Genomic DNA, 18518 nt, shown 5'->3' on the forward strand with positions numbered 1-18518 from the left:
ACAAGAAAGTAAGGGGAAAAGGGATGGGGGGGTGGGATTGACAGAATGGAGGGGTGATTGGGTAATGGGGCAATCAGAATATATGCCATCTTGGTGTGGGGGTAGGGTAGAAATGGGGAGAAAATTTGTAACTCAAAATCTTGTGGAAATCAATTTTGAAAACCAAAATATTAAATAATAAAATATGAAAAAAGGGACAGCTGAGTGGCACATTGGATAGAGTTCTGGGCCTGTAGTCAAGAAGACTCATTTTCCTGAATTCAAATCCAATTTCAGACACTCCCTGGCTATGTGACCATGGGCAAGTCATTTAACCTGTTTGCCTCAATCTACTGGAGCAGGAAATGGCAAACCAGTCCAATGTCTTTGCCAAGAAAACCCCATGGATAATATGGTCCACAAGAATCACAGAGTCTGACACAACTGAACAACAACAGGAAGGAATAAAAGGGATAAAAGGTGGGAAGAGAGGGAAGGGATATAGCATAAGTAATTAACATAGGCATGGAGTTGCAAAAGCTATCATAATTTTAGAAGAAAAAGTCTTCAGTGGTCATCTAATTTAACCAAAGGATCAGAGTATGGCACCCTTTCAGAGGCATGGTGGAGAAGGAAGAAGTTCAGAGAGTTGGAACAAATCCCGGCGTGGAATAAAGGAATGAGCATGACTGACACTTTCCGTAAAATGGAGGTTTTTGGATGAATTGACCATTTAGAGAAATAGGCCTGAGGTAGTGATCTCCCATGGTGAGAATGCAGCTTGTGGTATGATGTAGAAAGAAGTCCAGAGAATTAGGCATGGAGTGCTGAAAGGAATGGAGTAGAATCAGATCCAAATTAGAGTTTCCCTATAGCAAGTTCGTATACCTTTTAAGGGATGAAATTATCTTTTAGACAAGTCAAGTTTATAGAAACTACATTTAACAGAGAAAGAGTGCTCCAGTAGATACTTAGATGATTGAAGTCCCTCATCAGGCCTCTGTGCTAGACTTATCTGTTTCCTGAATTTATCAATTTCCTCTTTCTGTTCAGATGTGTGTTCCAATCACTTCAGTTTCCATTATTTAATTTTCACCTAAATACTCTTCTCCCATGTCTTTCCCCTTGGTGCCTATATTTCCTCACATGAATAATCCTTAATATACAGTGTTGCCCCTGTTCCAATTCCTTTTATCTGTCCTGTTTCTCTTGAATAAAATATAGGGTCCATGTAAGGTCAAATTCTAGTCACCACTTTCATCCTCTCAGGTATTTTAGAAACACAGGAGTTTAGTGTTGTGATTATTTTTTTTATTTTAATATTTTTAGTTTTCAGCATTGATTTCCACAAGATTTTGAGTTACAAATTTTCTCCCCAACCCCCCACCCCAAGATGACATATATTCTGATTGCCCCTTTCTCCAATCTGCCCTCCCTTCTGTTACCCCACTCCCCCCCATCCCCTTTTCTCTTTCTTGTAGTGCAAGATAGATTTCTGTACCTCATTGCCTGTATATCTTATTTCCCAGTTGCATATTAAAACAACTTTTTTTAAACATTTGTTTTTAGAACTTTGAGTTCCAAATTCTCTCTCTTCTTCCCTCCCCACTTACCCTCTTTGAGAAGGCAAGCAATTCAACATATGCCTCATCAGTATCATTATGCAAAATATGTCCATAATAATCATGTTGTGAAAGGCTAACTATTTTTCCCTCCATCCTATCCTGGCCCCCTTTATTCAGTTTTCTCCCTTCACCTTGTCCCTTTTCAAAAGTGTGTGTTTTTGACTACCTCCTCCCCCAATCTGCCCTCCTTCTATCATCGCCCCCTTCATGCACTTCCCCCCCCCCCGCTTTCCTGTAGGTTAAGATACCCAATTGATTGTGTATTTTATTCTCCACTTAAGTCAAATACAGTGAGAGCCAGATTCACTCATTCCCTTTGATCTGCTTTCTCTTACCTTCCATTATAACTGCTTGTTCTTACCACTTTTATGTGAGATAATTTACCCAATTCTGTCTCTCCCTTTCTCCTCCCAATATATTTTAATTTTTAGATATCATCCCTTCATATTCCACTCACCCTGTGCCCTCTGTCTGAATATATGTATATTCCCTTCAACTACCCTAATACCGAGAAAGGTCTCATGAATTACACACATCATCTTTCCATGTAGGAATGTAAACAAAACTGTTCAACTTTAGTAAGTCCCTTATGATTTCTCTTTCTTGTTTACCTTTTCATGATTCTCTTGATTCTTGTATTTGAAAGTCAGATTTTCTGTTCAGCTCTGGTCTTTTCATCAAGAATGCATGAAAGTCCTCTATTTTATTGAAAGTCCATATTTTGCCTTGGAGCACTATACTCAGTTTTGCTGGGTAGGTAATTCTTAGTTTTAATCCTACCTTCTGTGACCTCCAGAATATAATATTCCAAGCCCTTCGATCCCTTAATGTAGAAGCTGCCAGATCTTGTATTATCCTGATTGTGGTTTCCACAATATTCAAATTGTTTCTTTCTGGCTGCTTGCAATATTTTCTCCTTGACCTGAGAACTCTGGAATTTGGCAACAATATTCCTAGGAGTTTTCTTTTGGGGATCTTTTTCAAGAGGCAATCGTTGGATTCTTTCAATTTCTATTTTACCCTCTGGTTCTAGAATATCAGGGAAGTTTTCCTTGATAATTTCTTGAAAGATGATGTCTACGTTCTTTTTTTGATCATGGCTTTCACATAGTCTAATTTTTAAATTATCTCTCCTGGATCTTTTCTCTAGGTCAGTGGTTTTTCCACTGAGATAGTTCACATTGTCTTCCATTTTTTCATTCCTTTGTTTCTGTTTTATAATTTCTTGATTTCTCAAAGTCACTAGCTTCCGCTTGTTCCATTCTAATTTTTAAGGTGGTATTTTCTTCAGTGGTCTTTTGGATCTTCTTTTCCATTTGGCTGATTCTGCCTTTCAAGACATTCTTCTCTGCCTTTTTGGAGCTCTTTTGCCATTTGGGTTAGTCTATTTTTAAGGTGATATTTTCTTCAGTATTTTTGGCTCTCCTTTAGTAAGTTGTTGACTTGTTTTTCATGGTTTTCTTGCATCACTCTTATTTCTCTTCCCAATTTTTCCTCTACTTCTCTTACTTGACTTTTCTAAATCCTTTTTTAGCTCTTCCGTGGCCTGAGACCAATTCATATTTCTCTTGGAGGCTTTTGATGCAGACTCGTTGACTTTGTTGACTTCTTCTGGCCGTATGTTTTGATCTTCTTTGTCAACAAAGAAAGATTCTATAGTTTGAGTCCTTTTACGCTGCTTGCTCATGTTCCCAGCCAGTTACTTGATTTTTGTGCTTTTTGTCAAGGTATGACTGCCTTCAGAGTGGAGAGTGCTCTGTCCCAGGCTTCAGGGGCCTTGCACTGCTTTTTTCAGGGCTACTTCTATTATGAGGTGGTATGATGTTCCTGGTCTGTGAATGCAAGCACTCCTTTCTGCTGTGTAACTACCGGGAGGACTCCCTCTCTACGGTCCCTGCAAGCTCTGCCACCCCAGCGCCCCTCCTCCTCCAGGAACCACCAACCAGAACTGTGACCCAGATCCAAGCAGGGCAAAGCAAGAGAACCCTGCCTCTGTACCAGCAAAGTGCTCCCTGCACTCCCACTCTGATCCGCTGCTTGATTCCTCCCACTGGGTGAGCCAGGGCCTCTGGAAGCAACTGCTGCTGGAGCTCTGGGAGCAGCTGCCGGAGCTTCCTGCTGCTGCCACCCAGTGCCCCTGAGGCTGGAGCTGGACCAAGCACACCTCTCTCCCAGATCCAGCAGTTTTCCCACTGACCTGCTCCATTGTCTTTGGCATTTGTGGGTTGAGAAGTCTGTTCACTGTTACAGCTCAGTGATTCAGGGCCCCTAGGACTCCTCCACCTGATCTCCTCCTGGCATGGTCTGTACTGGCATGACCCATGGTGAGCTGCGCTCCACTCCTAGAATGGTGTGATAGACCCTTCCATGGAACCATCCAGGCCGTCTTGGGCTGGAGATTTGTTTCTCTCTGTTATTTCATGGGTTCTGTAGCTCTAGAATTTGTTTAGAGTCATTTTTTACAGGTGTTGGGAGCAATTTTGGGGAGAGCTTATGTGAGTCCCTTTTTTCAAGCCCCCTCTTGTCTGCAGTGCATTCGATTGTTTTTGTTTTTAAGGAGAACTGTGTGTTTTTGTAGACAGCAAAGAAGAAGTTAGTAGTAGAGAAAAAATAGTGATTAAAGAAAGAAGGAATGGCTGTACGAGTAATTTGCTGGAAGAGGGCCAAGGGGATGAGATTAAATGTGTGTGACTTTGGATAGGGGAAACACCACCTATTCATTTGAGACTGAAACTAAGGAGGAAAGGATGTTGAGTAATTTCTGGGGAATGTTGATATGTAGAACAGGGGAGGGAAGAGATCTCAGTGGCAAATGGACTTTTATTCACAATAAAATAGGAGATAAAGTCTTATGCCAAGAGGGACTTCGAAGTAGGTTTGAGGAGTGAAGAAAAGATTGGGAACTACACTGAGGGAATGTAGTAATCAATCACTTGGGGGAGGGGAATAAAAGATTTGCCTTTTAGCAGTGAGGATCAGGTTGAGATTAGATAACAAATTTGTAGTTGGTACAGTTAATAGTTTTGTGAAATCTTCAGTACTGCTCAGCAGCACACCTTAAGTTATCATTTTATATTTTACATCTATACTCCTAGAACCAGCAGTCTCCACTTCCTTCCTCTTCTCAACACCTCACAATTTGGCTTGTGACTTCATCATTTAACAGAAATATCTTCAAATTATTAAATCTTCTCTGTTACCAGCTCTAATAAACTTTTCAAAGTTCTCATTCTTTTTTTGTTAAGGAAACCTAACTAAATGATCTTAAATGCATTTGACACTATTAACTTTGAGATACTATTTTTCTCAGGGTTCTTATGACACTGCTCTCGTTTTCTCTCTTGGTTGTCCTACCTGTTTAGCAGCTTCTTATTTTCCTTTGTTGTGTCATCATCTAAGTCCTCCTGCTCATTATTATGAGTATATGCTGTGAGCCCTCTTTCTTTTCCCTCTCAACATTCTCTTTCTTAGTGACTTTATCAGCTCTCAATTATTGGATCTTTCCAGTTGGATATTAGGCATCCTAATTCATCATGTCCAGAACAGAATTCATTACCTTTCTCCACCCATCAATCTTCCTAATTTAACTTTTGTCAAGGACATCACTAGCCTTCCAATCCCCCAGGTACTCAATCTAGGAGTAACCTTTAATTAACCTCTTTGTGATTTGCCAAGTCTATCTCCCTCTGTAACATCTGTCCCTTCTGCTTCCACTCTAACCTACTACTCTACTTGAGGCACTCCTCACCTCTCACTTGAACTGTTACAATAGTCTCATAATTAGTCTCATAATGGATTAATTTTCTTACTTTTCCAATGAATCTTCCACTTAGCTGTCAAAGTAATATTCCTAAAGGACAGTTCTGACCATATCATTACTCTATTCAAGAAGTTCCAGTACCTCCTTTTTGGCTCAAGGATAAAATAAAAACTTTTGTTTGGTTCGCAGTGCCTTTCACAGCTTGATTCTAGCCCTACCTTTCCAGAAATTTTATACATTTTTCCCTTTGTGCACTGTGTTTCATCAAAATTGGACTTCTGCCTTCTATAAGAGCCTTTTCTAGTCTTAATATTAGTGCCTGTCTTCTGAGATTTCCAGGTAATCCTGTATAAATCCTGGTTTTATACATAACTGTGTTGTCTCCCTCCTTCAGACTGTGAAGTCCCTGAGAGTAGGGACTGAGATTTTTGCCTTTCTTTGTGTCCTCTCCCCCCCACCCAAATAAACACATAGGATAGTCCCTGACACATAGTAGGTGCCTATTAAATATTTTTTGGCCAACTGAACTTTTCCATTTTTTATCTTGTTTATTATCCTTACAGATTCATCTGTAAATGCCGTTCTGATGATTTAGTTTAGTTTGGTCTCTCACAAAATTTTTTGTATACTTATTTTTTTCATTACTGCTTCTCAGTATTTTATATATTGAAACTGTTTGTGACCTTTCATCATCCTCCTTAGCAAGAGTCCCACTATTGTATTTGTTGTCCTGCCCTCATAACAGTGGGGTTTTTGTTCCTTCATCCCATGATCCAAAACTGGGGGAGGGGAATCTCATAAGAGTATTTTGCTGTTCTTCTATAATATTTCCTAAATGAGTTTGTATTATAACTTACTAATATGAGGAATATTTGGCTGATATATCCGTCTAATTATCTAGGAGATAAGTACTAACAGATAAGTTAATAGTTAGAGATAGTCTAGAAATTTATTCTTACTGACCTCTTCTCCCCTTTCTATCACTCTACCACCATTATATTACAGAAATATAAAGAGGTTATCCTGAACTAAAGACAGTTTTGTATTTTTCTTTGCTTTGTGGATTACCATGACCAAAGAGTTCATCATCAAATGCCCAGGTTGAGAACCATGATGAGGTTCTTCATACTTAGCTAGACTGGTCCTTGGAATGTAGTTATAGTCTGTTTTGAGATCACTACTCATACTTGTACAAAGCTCTATTCCACTGCCTCCTTGCAGCATGGAGGTGACAGTTCTAAAATGAGTACAGTATAAGCTCAGGAGTAGATTCTACCATGATAATAAAATTAGACTGCTTTGCAAAAATGAATTTTGACAGTGAGATTTTCAGTGTTCAAGATTATTGTATACCTGGTTGTAATAATTAAAATTTTCTGAGTTAAGAATCTTCAAATGCAGATTTGTTCAAGCCTCATCAGTCCTTTCATATGGGTGAAAAAGATTTATGACATTCTTTTAGTAAATATTACATAGAATTTCACTAGAGGGTGCTGTGTAAACACTTATCATACAATATGAAGAAAGCCTCTTTTATTGGTTACTGTTATTGGTATGGTTTACCCATTTTAAAATATATTGACTTGTCACAAATCTTCATTTCATATTCTGTACTATAACACCAACATAGAAGTTTGAATAATTGAAAACAAGTAGCTGCTAATAACAATATTAACAAGTTGTTCTCATTTAAATATTGGATATTTTGTTTTGTTTTCTCCCTAGGAAATGTATGACTCCAATCATGTATGCAGCTCGAGAAGGCCATGCTCAGGTTGTTGCTCTCCTTGTTGCTTATGGAGCAGAAATAAATGCCCAAGATGAAAATGGTTATACAGTATGATTACTTCTATTCTCTATTGTTAAAGGCTCTTGTTTCTCCAACATTGTTAACGTAGAAAATTCCTTCAGGGAAAAAGAAAAGTTAGGAGCTGAAGACTCATTGGACATGTTCTTTGCCAATGTCAGAAAAATGGCACCCGCCTCAGACAAACAGAACCTCTACTTATTTACAAAGACAGGCTTGGCCCCTCAAATGGAAATATTTTATCAGAGAAAAATTTTGCACTAATTAACTGTTAATTAACAAGTTAATTGTTAATTAACTGGGTCTTTTTATTCCATGGAACTATAAAGCTTTGGTTATGTTTTACTTGATTTTTATAGTAAACAGAGATATAATAAGATGAAATTAATCCTATTTATCGATATTTGTTTAATAATGATTTCTTATTCTACTCAAAAGCATTTTCTGTTTTGCTCTTTTTTCCCCCTTTTTTCAGGCCTTGATGTGGGCAGCACGTCAGGGTCATAAAAGTGTAGTTTTGAAGTTGCTTGAACTGGGAGCTAATAAAACAGTACAGACCAAAGATGGAAAGACGGCAGGAGAGATTGCTAAACGAAATAAACATCCAGAGGTATATAATAAATATATAAATGTATATATAAGATAAATATATAATATAAATTGTATATAATAATATAAATATGCAAAATATGTATAAATATAACTTGCAGAGATAGAGGAGGTGGTGAAAGGGGAAGATGAAGACAACCTGTTGCTTTGTCAGAGATAAAATGTTTTTGCCCTTTTATAAAGTCATAATAATGAATCTGACAAGTAGTAAAAGGTTTAATTGGTGAGTCTTCTCCCCCAAAACAGAGTTAGTAAAATTTCATTTAATACCACACGAATATGACATTTAATTTTCTGAGTTGCTATATTTGAAGTTTTGTTAGATCTTGGCAAAATCTTTTAGGTTTAGAAATGAAATTATATTAAGATGTGTTTATTTGAATATACTGAATGTGAATGTAGAGGGTTTAAAATTCATTTTCCTGTAAAGAAAGCCAACTGAGTGTCAAAAATTTGAACATAGGAAAGTAATACTAAGTTTTGCAATCTTAATTCGAAGAAATTAATTCAGAATATAACATTCCATTGTTTTACTTTCCACCTAAATAAATATGGAACAAGAGTATATAATCATGATGCATATACTTGATCCATATGCCTTACATAAAATGTTGTTTTGCAGAGTATGACAGACATAATAGTAAATATTGAATATTTGCATGATATTAGTAAATTACTGGATTGGCATTAATATCAGGTCAGAATTTGAATGTTTTGACTAAAGGCTATTAAAAATTTCTAGCACAAAAAAATGATGTAGACTGTTTGTCTTGAGACTAAATTATAAAGTTGAAAATAAAACATTAAGAATTAGCTTTTTAAACCATGACAGGATGTAAATACTAAATTTGATTTTTCATATGTCATCATCAGTGCCTTGCGCTATGTAGGCACTTAATCACTGCTTGTTGAATGAGACCGAAAGATCGTCCTGGTAATTAATGGACATATCAAAAACAGCTTTTGTTCTAATTTTTAAACATGAAATACAAAAAGAGACTTGGAGTTACATCATCCATGCTACAAGTCAAAATGATCCCCAAAATAAATTTTTAACATTTATGTTGTGTTTCTTAAATATGGATAAAGCAGTCTTTAGCTAGCTTACTGCTAGATTAATTTACACATAGACAATATTTTATTTCCAATAATAATAATTATATTACCAAACAAAATTTACTTGTTAAATTGTCCCCCAAAGGTTACTGCGATTTTTTTGTTTGTGTGAAATATTTTGACATGACTAATAAGAGTTGTGTACAATACACTTTAAACACTGGCCAATTAGATTTAAATAGCTTTCTATTTAAATTTTGACATTCACATTTTGAGTTGTGTACCGTTAAGATGTGAAAATGCATTTCCACATTGATATACATCTTTAGTTATGTTTTTAGAGGTTTTTCATTTTCTAATTTGAGAGATTTTTTTATGTCTCTCCTAACTCATTTTAATTTTAAAATATACTTGATCCTCTGATTGTTTTCTTCAAGGAATTATTTTGGGAAAATGCTTTTTTTCTCCTTCACCTTACTAAAATTCTCAGTAAGGATATGAGTGAACATGTGCTTCAGTTAATTTAAAGTTAACATGGTAGACACCATTAATGTTAACTCTATTTAAATGAGTTTGTTAAAATTTTCAGCTCTTCACTCTACTTTCTTTGACTGTGAATCCATTGCAAGGAAAGCTCCAACACTTAACTAAAGAGGAAGCTATATGTAGACTTTTGACAACAGATGGTGATACAGAAAAAGAACACAAATTTAGGTAAAGTTACATCACTAAAATTTTAAATAAATTTTAATTCAATATTAATTAAATGAATTATTAGAAATTGAATAACTGTGAGTAATCATTGAATAATATGAATATCGTGTTACTTGTTTTCATAATATTGTAATAAAATAGGATGAGTCAGTTAAAATAAATTGCATTTTAAAAGTTTACGAAAATATCAAAACACACTCCACCCAGCACCTCCCACCTTCCCTATTACTATAGAGGACATCCTTCCATTCTTTTGGTCTTGCAGCCTGGGGGCCACCCTAGATTCCTCACCCCACCCCCACCCCCATATCCAAGCTGTTGCCAAGGCCTGCTGATTTTACCTTTGTAACACCTCCCCAATACACTACCTTCTTTTCTCTGACGTTGCCCTCACTGTAGTACAAGCTTTCATCACCAGATACTTTGATTATTTCCGTAGCCTGTGGATGGGTCTCTCTACCTCAAATCTCTCCCCTTTCCAGTCCATCCTCTATTCAGTCACTAAAGTGATTTTCATAAAGCTCAAGACTTATCATATAACCTCCCTACTTAATATCCTGTGGCTTTCTATTGTGGGCTTCTTATTGTCTCTAGGAACAAATACAAAATGTTCTGTTTGACATTCAAAGCCCTTCATAACCTAAACCCCTCCTTACACCTCTTCTTACACCCCACTCCTCAACATACATGCTTTGATCCAGTGACACTGGCCTACTGGCTGTTCCACAAATAAGGCACTCCATCTCTCAGCTACTGGCATTCTTTCTGTCTCCACCTTGCCAGAAATGCTCTACCTCCTACAGGAAGCCTTCCCCAGCTCCTCTTAATTGTTGTACCTTTTGTCTGTTAATTATTTCCAATTCATCTTCTATGCAGTTTGCTTTGTATATATTTGTTTGCTTGTTGTCTCCCCCATTAGATTGTAAGCTTCTTGAGGGCAGAGACTGTCTTTTGCCTCTTTTTGTAGCCCTTGTGTTTGGCACAGTGGCCTGGCACCTTTTGTTGTTGTTCAGTTGTTCCATTTGTATCCAAGTCTTTATGACCCCATTTAGGGTTTTCTTGATAAAGGTAGTAGAGTGGTTTTGTATTTCCTTCTCTGGTTCATTTTATAGATTGGGAGAAACTGAGGCAAACAGGATTAAGTGACTTGCCCAGGGTCAGACAGTTAGTAAATATCTGAGCCCACAGTTGAATTTAGATCTTCCTGATTCCAAGCCCAGAGCTCTAGCCACTGTATTAACTAGGTACCCTACTGAACCCATATATGCTTTTAATAAATATTTTCTGACTGACTGACTGATTAACTATATAGCACTTACTTTAAAGTTTGCAAAATGCTTTACAATATTATCTCATTTGATCTTCACAACAGCCTTGGGGGCTATGTATTATTATCCCCATTTTACAGCTTAGGAGACTGAAACTGACAGGTAAAGTGACTTGCCCAGGTTCAAACAGGAAGTATCTGAGACTGAATTTGAACTTGGACCTTCCTGACTATAGGTCCAAGATGATGTTCAGGGAATATTGTAACTTATTTTCCAGTTCTTCATCTTTTTAACAAGATAGAAATTTTTACAAGTCAAAAAAAGTTTGGGGCTATTACAATTAAATTAAGTAATTCAGATGAATGAATAGCCAACAGTAATGTTATAACTCAATACCAAAAATTCTAAACTAGGAAGTTATTGGCACAGAGTTCTATATTTGATCATCACAATTTTTAATACCCCTTATACCTTTCACACTTCAGAAGTCTTGATACTTACTTTAGTACATTCATTGTCTATGTCTATAAAAATATCTTTGATTTCTGTTTGATGAATATTTGGTTTATGTACTTTTCTCTCTTTTCTTCTCAAATTGTTATGAATATACATAGTTCATATACAGCTTTTGGTGATCTGGAAGTATTTTTACATGGACTTGGACTTGAGCATATGACAGAATTACTAAAAGTAAGTTTTCATTTGAAAAATTTTTTAGTGTATTTTACTCTGAAATTACATTCAGCAAGACTTTTACAATATCAAAGAATTTTATAAAGTTGGGTTTTTATAGTGTTTGAAACTTTTTTCTTTTTATAATGGACCTGCAAGTTTGCTTTAGTAACTCTTAAGTGCTACCTTACACACATGTACAACATCAAGAGGTTTAGCAGTTATGTTGCCTGACACAAAGCAATTAGGAACGCCACAGCTTCTTAGCAAAACATTAGTTCTTAAAGAGTAGTCATTCTCTTCATGTATTCCATTATTCTGTAATCATTTTTTCATATTCAAATATTTATAAGGAATTCTTTATTCTGATTGACCTTGGATCTTCATCTAGAAACCTCACTAACTAAAGAAACACTGAGTTAAACAAATTCAAGGACATTTTAGTTTGCTATAACATTAGAAATTAATTGTATTCTTGAAGTAAAACTTCTCTACAATTAATTTAATAGGATTATTTATTTTTGAGGGGGAACATATAGAACTAAAGTTAAAAACCAACATTTATCTTAAGTTTTATATTCTGCAATATTTAAGTTGTATATTTGTTATATTTTAGTTTATGTAAATTTTATAAAGTGGTCTTTTGCCTACTCTTGGGGGGGAGGTTCTGAATATAAATGGAAATAATTTTTTCCTTCTACTGAGTTAACAGACAAACTTTTTTCTACTCAGGAAAGAGACATAACCTTAAGGCAACTTCTGACAATGAGAAAGGAAGACTTTACGGAGGCTAGTATTTATAACAACATTGAATTGTTTTATATTTTTGTATTGCCATAATTTGTTTGAAAGCTATTGTTTTTAATTTTAAATTATAGAATAGAGTTTCAATCAGTGATAGAGTTTTTACCGTTGCCTTCTTTTTAAGTCACTAGTTTCATATACTTTCCTTTCTTAGCATCATAATTTGCTTTAGCAAAAAATTAAAAGGCATACTTCTACTATTAATTTGCTTTTTATCTGGACTCAAAAGATGTCTCAGGGTAAAATGGCGTTTGCATTCTAAATACAAAATGTATTTATTAACCAGTAGGCCATTATTGAGTTTGACTCCCAGTCTATTTCCCAGACCCTGCATCTACTCTATAGGATCTTTGTGAAAACAGTATGATTGTCTTGCCATCTAGTGGTTTTAATGAGAAGCTACTACTCGTAAAGCCTTATACAGAGATTGAATGCCGTAGTGAAGTTATACAGAGAAGATGCCTATAAAAGTTACTGCATTTAAGAGAATAATTTAAGGTTTTTGCAGTTTTGTTTGCGTTACTGCATCTCTAGCTTCTAGCACAACGTCTGACATGTAGTAAACAATAAATTCTAGTTACCTGATTGAATGAAAAATAAAGAGGTCCGATAAAGGAGAGGAGGAAGACTGTCATAATCCATACATACCTATTGTAGTGTTTAGTTTATTTGATTTTGAAATCTCAGTATTGCTTATTTTTAGATTCTATATCACAGTATAAATAATTATGTCAATAAATAATAAATATGGTAAAATAAATAAGTTCTTAAAATGAAACATGATATATACTAAAAATTAACTAATTAGAAACTAATTAGAAACTTATTCATTTCATTTTTGCAACGTTATAATGAAATAGAGAAAGAGAGAGAGAGAGCGAGCGAGCGCTGGCCATGGACTCTAGTCTTCAGTTAAGTTCTACCTCTGACACATACTGGCTCTGTGTAAATCAGTCTAGTCAATAAGTATTTATTTAAGCACCTACTAAGTGCCAAGCACTGTGCTAAGGAATGAGGATGCAGAGAGGCAAAAGATATTCCTTATCCTCAAGGAGTTCACAATCTAATCAGAGAGACAACATGAGAATAACTGTACCAAAAAAAGCCACATAGTAAGTTGGAGATAATCAATGGAGGAAAGGCAAATCAAATAACCTGTCAGTGCTCTAGACAACTCTTCAAGAATATAAATTGTAAAGAAGACACTGACCTGCATTAGTAGAAGAATTTTCTTCATTCAGGAGTTCCCTGTATGAGTGAGACCACAGGTCCAGTTACTATCCGTATACATTTCAATGTCTTATTCATCAAGTAACTTGCTTTCTTAGAAATCTTGTGTATAACTCTCCTAATGATTATACCTCAAACATTTTTTTAAATTTAGAATGGAATTACTAATGTTAGAGACCAACAAAAAATTCTGGATGCCGTTAAAGAATTACAGGTAGAGGAAATAAAATTTGGAGAATTGACTGAAGTGATAAACTTGGAAATCAGGTAAGATAAATGTATTTTGGCCAAATTGTGGATTAGAACAGAGGTGTATATTTTTTCAAAACTAAATGTTATTTTTAATTTGCTGATGATGATTCTGATTATTGAATAATCTTTTTAGACAGACCTTAAACATTTTGCTAGGCAAATACTATTTTTTTAAATAAAACTTTCCTCAAAGAATTTTGTAGAGAAGATTCATGCATTAAGTAAGGGAGTTAGATTATGTGACCTCTAACTCTAAAATTCTCTGATTCTATGAATTTTTTTGCATCAGTTTTTAAAAGCTTGTGGCAAACAAGTGAAATAATATATAGTCTAATGAGCTTACATATATTCTTTCTTACCTTTTTTTCTTGTGGTGGCATCTTGTTAGAGGCAAGTACACAAATGACTGCTCACTTTTCTCAGTATGACTCCTGTTTCTTTGTTTTAATCAGTCTGATGTTCATCTTGAAACTTCAATGTTTTGATTAATAAATGCTCATTTACTTGACTTTGCTTGGAGTGTTAGAAAACAACACATATCCCTTTGATATCGACAGCCCTAAAGTCACTGACTTACTGCTTCATGTGGCACTCGAAATTCAAGGATTTTTATGTCAAAAACTTATAAGAGCCAACATACCAAGAAAATTCATGTTCAAAATTATAAAAACTGTCAGGTTCTAAATATTAGTGATTGAAAAATTGATAGTAAAACTTGAGAATGCCATGTAGACCATATGTACCCTAAGACTATATAAAAATAAAACACCTACTTTTCTCTCTAATTTTTTGTTCAGACTTGTATTAGCAGAGATTTCCTTAGCTGTTAGCTAGGCCTATTCAGTCACTGATTGAGTTTCATGAGTAAATGCCATTCACCAAATACCAATGTCAATAGTACATCCTGGAAAATACTCATTTAATGCTTCTCATGAGTAGTACTACTTCTGAGCAATGCCAGTGTTTAGATCCACAAATTTGTTCATTCCTTATCTCTGATCATCTGAAATTCAGAGAATTGACTTCATTATGATTAAATTTAAGAACTGGAATGAAGTCAAGGACTGAATGTAGCTTCCATGTAGAGAGTGGTATCTATTCCTGTTCCCTCATTATGTCTTATGAATTTGAATTCCTTACCAGGGATTCATCTACATGAATTAGTCTTGTTGGTGTTACTATTGTTGTTGTTTTTCTTATTAACTCCAGTACCCCAAAAAAGCATACAAAGAACACAAAAAAGTGCTTTATATCTATAACCATGAACTTCCTTTTCATGCTGTTTGTTGCTTTTAAAAGGTATATAATTTCGTTTTTGACTCAGAACTGTTCTACTTGGCTGTACTTCGTTCTGACTTTTCTTCTGTTGTCTTCTGTGCATTTTAAATGTTTCAATGGCTGCCTTTTTTTGTAATCACTACCAGCCTCCCATTTCTACCCCAACATTGTTCCTGTCCCCATTAAAAAATTGATAGAAAGGAAGAGGGGGAAAAACTCTTCTGTCAAAAAGGTGTAGTCAAACAAACTGAGTTCCCACAGTGGCCATGTCAAAAAAATGTCTTTTTCTGTATCTCATACCTGTCACCTCTCTGTCTGGAGACATAGCTGGTTATGGCATCAATCAGATACCTTATGTCTTTTAAAGTTATTTTTCTTTACAGTCTTGTTCTTGTATAAATTATTCTCCTAATTCTACTCACTTCATATTAGTTCATACTACTCAGGATTCTCTGCAGGTGTCTTTTTTTATTATTTCTTACTGTGAACTACCATTTTTATAATCTATTACATCTATATACTGTAATTTATTTGTTCAACCATTTCCCAATTCATGACCAGCCCATTAGATTCTAGTTTTTTAAATTTCCTATTTTTCCTCTTTTAGTTCCCTCCTGAGGATCATGAAGTTTGTTTTGCTTAATGTGATTCCCATATGGGTATTATCCTCCCTCTTAAACCCATCCCTTATACCTACTTCTTTCCCTCTTGAGTGTAATATATTTCTACATCAAATTCTGTGTGTTCAGCCTTACTTTGCCCATTTTAGATAAGAGTGGGGTTCATTTTAGCCATCCCTTCCTCCATTTTATATTTTCTTCTTCTCATGTACCCCAATCACAAGAGATAACAAGTTCCATTCCCTTCTAACTCATTTGTACAATAATATATTCTAACTTTTTCTTCCCCATTAAAACCCTGATTGACAACTGAAACAATATACTCACAGGTCCTGTGTTTCTCTTGTGTCTCTTATTACCCTTTGAAGACATTAAAGTTCAGAAAGAATACTTGTTTCTTTTCCCGCTATTAGAATGTTAGCACTCCATCATAATATGGGTCCATGTAGTTGTTCAAACAAATTTACTGTTCTAGGTTTAACTTTATTTTTATTTTTCTTTCAATAAATGAAAATCATTTCTCTGTTACTCTTCCCTGTCCTATCGAAAAGAAAAACCTCTTCATAGTCAAGCAAAATTAAACACCACATTAGCCATGTTTCAGTCTTCAGTCACTTCCTTATCAGGGGGTGGATAGTGTGTTTTATCATGAATCCTTTAGAATCATGTTGTCATTGTGTTGATCAGAGTTCTGAAGTTTTTCAAAGTTGTTTGTCTTTACAATACTATTGTTATTGCAATAATTTTTTCTTCTGGTTCTCACTTCACTCTGCATCAGTTCATTCAGTTTTCTCTGAAACCATACCCTTCTCCATTTCTTAGGGGACAGTGGTATTCTAATTACATTGAAATCATAATTTTTTCAACCATTCTCCCATTGCTGCATACCTCCTTAGTTTATATTTCTTTGCCATCGCAAAAATAGTTGTTACAAATATTTTTGTGCACGGAGCCCTTTTCCTCTTTCTTTGATCTCTTTCTAATATAGACCTAGTGGTAGTGTTGCTTGGTCAAAGGGTATGTACAGTTTAATAATTAGGTCATAGTTCTAGATTACTTTCCAAAATGGCTTGACTAACTTACAGTTTATACAAACAGTGCATTAATGTACCTATTTTTTCATAGCCCCTCCAACATTAGCCATTTTCCCTTTTTGTCATAGTTGCTAAACTGATAAATGTAAGATGGACCCGTAGAGTTGCTTTAATTTGCATTTATCTAATTTTTAGTGATGTGGAGCATTGTTTCTTGTGTCTCTTAATAGCTTGGGTATCTAACTTAGCAAACTGCCTGTAGATATTCTTTGACTGGAGAATGTCTCCTTTTTGTAGAAATTTGAATTAGTTCCCTATATATCTTAGAAATAAAACCTTTATCAGAGAAACTTACTACAAAGATTTTTTTTTACCATTTTAGTGCTTCTCTTCTAATTTTAGCTGCATTGGTTTTATTTATGCAAAAACTTAAATTTTATGTAGTTATATCTGTCCATTTTGCTTTATGTGATCCTCACAGCCAGTCTCTATCCATAATTCTAAAGTGATCTTTCCCTACTCCTCTAATTTGTTTATAATGTCCCCCTTTATGTCTAATTCATGTGGCCATTTTGAGCCTGTCTTGGTATAAGGTAGGAGATGTTGATCTGTAGCCTCTGCTAGACTGCTTTAGAGTTTTCCCAATAGATGTCAAATACTTCTTTTCTTAATTGATGGGATCTTTGTGATGGGATCATTTGCTTCTGTATATTGTATACCTAATCTATTCCACTGATCAACCTCTCTCTTTCTTAACCAGTATCAGATCATTTCTGAGGGATTGCTAAATTATGGTATAGTTTGAGATCTGGTACTGCCAGGTTTCCTTCCATCCCACATTTTGCCATTACTTCCCTTAAAATTCTTGGCCATTGTTGTTCCTGAATGAATTTCATTTTGATTTTTTTCCTAGCTCTGTAAAGTAATCCTTTGGTACTTTGATGCAGCACTGAATAAGTAAATTAACTCAAACTTTCAGCTCACGTGACCAACAAAATGGAGAACTAGACACTTTTTCTTATCCACATGACCTCTCAAGCTTCACCAAAATAGGAATTATGCTCAAGAGAAAAACAATTTTAGCTGTCTTCATAGTCTAAGACATTAACAGTCCTATCAAGGTAAAAACCTAATGAATTAACAGCAGAAAAGGCTAATCCTTAAACTCATACCCTGCTCCCACTGTTTGATAGAGCTTCACCAGCTGACTCAAGGGCTTGCAGCAAAACTCAACTGTTTCCCCTTTCTTTCTTGTGCCTCAGAAAACAAAAGGCACAAACTTACCTTAACTGGCATTGCAATGTGGCTGTGCTACAGAGCCAAGCCAGAAAACTGAGGAACAGAGGGAACTGTGGCAGAACGGCAGTTTGTTTAACTGTGCGATGCTTGATTAAGCCAGAGTGATCAGCATCTAGCTGGAACCAATTCTTTCTTCCCCTCCACCCCTACCCCCCCAATCAAATTGGGATAGAAACTGAGTTCCTTAAACCGTGAATTCCCCTACATGGGAAGAGTTTGAGATAGCTTTAAGCTATTAAGTCTGAGATAGCCCCAGCCCCTGGAGTAACCACCATCAAAAAGGAAGAAGTCAGAAAGTGATTGATATGGGAAAATAAGAAAAAATAATTACCAAAGATCTTAGAAGGATGAAAACTCAGCAGAGGACCATGAGAATAAACAGATAAACCAACAGAGAAGATATTAATAACAGAAGGGAATATGGTCCCCAGATCTGCTAAATAAGTCCAGACATCTGTGAATAAATAGTACAAAAGGAGAATAAAGAGAGATGGGGCAGGGGCTTGAGGTT

General features: G+C 35.4%; 1 protein-coding gene across 1 annotated transcript in view; it reads left to right on the top strand.

The window, feature by feature from the left end:
- The window catches only part of ASZ1 (ankyrin repeat, SAM and basic leucine zipper domain containing 1), a 107017-nt gene that overhangs the window by 57697 nt on the left and 30802 nt on the right, over nt 1-18518 (top strand). Inside the window, exons 5-10 of the mRNA XM_036762102.1 lie at nt 7090-7201; nt 7647-7781; nt 9426-9550; nt 11433-11508; nt 12223-12279; nt 13679-13791. Of these exons, the coding sequence (XP_036617997.1) occupies nt 7090-7201; nt 7647-7781; nt 9426-9550; nt 11433-11508; nt 12223-12279; nt 13679-13791 (618 nt within the window). The remainder of the gene's footprint in view (nt 1-7089; nt 7202-7646; nt 7782-9425; nt 9551-11432; nt 11509-12222; nt 12280-13678; nt 13792-18518) is intronic.

This window comes from Trichosurus vulpecula, chromosome 5 (assembly GCF_011100635.1).
Source record: "Trichosurus vulpecula isolate mTriVul1 chromosome 5, mTriVul1.pri, whole genome shotgun sequence".
Taxonomy (NCBI): domain Eukaryota; kingdom Metazoa; phylum Chordata; class Mammalia; order Diprotodontia; family Phalangeridae; genus Trichosurus; species Trichosurus vulpecula.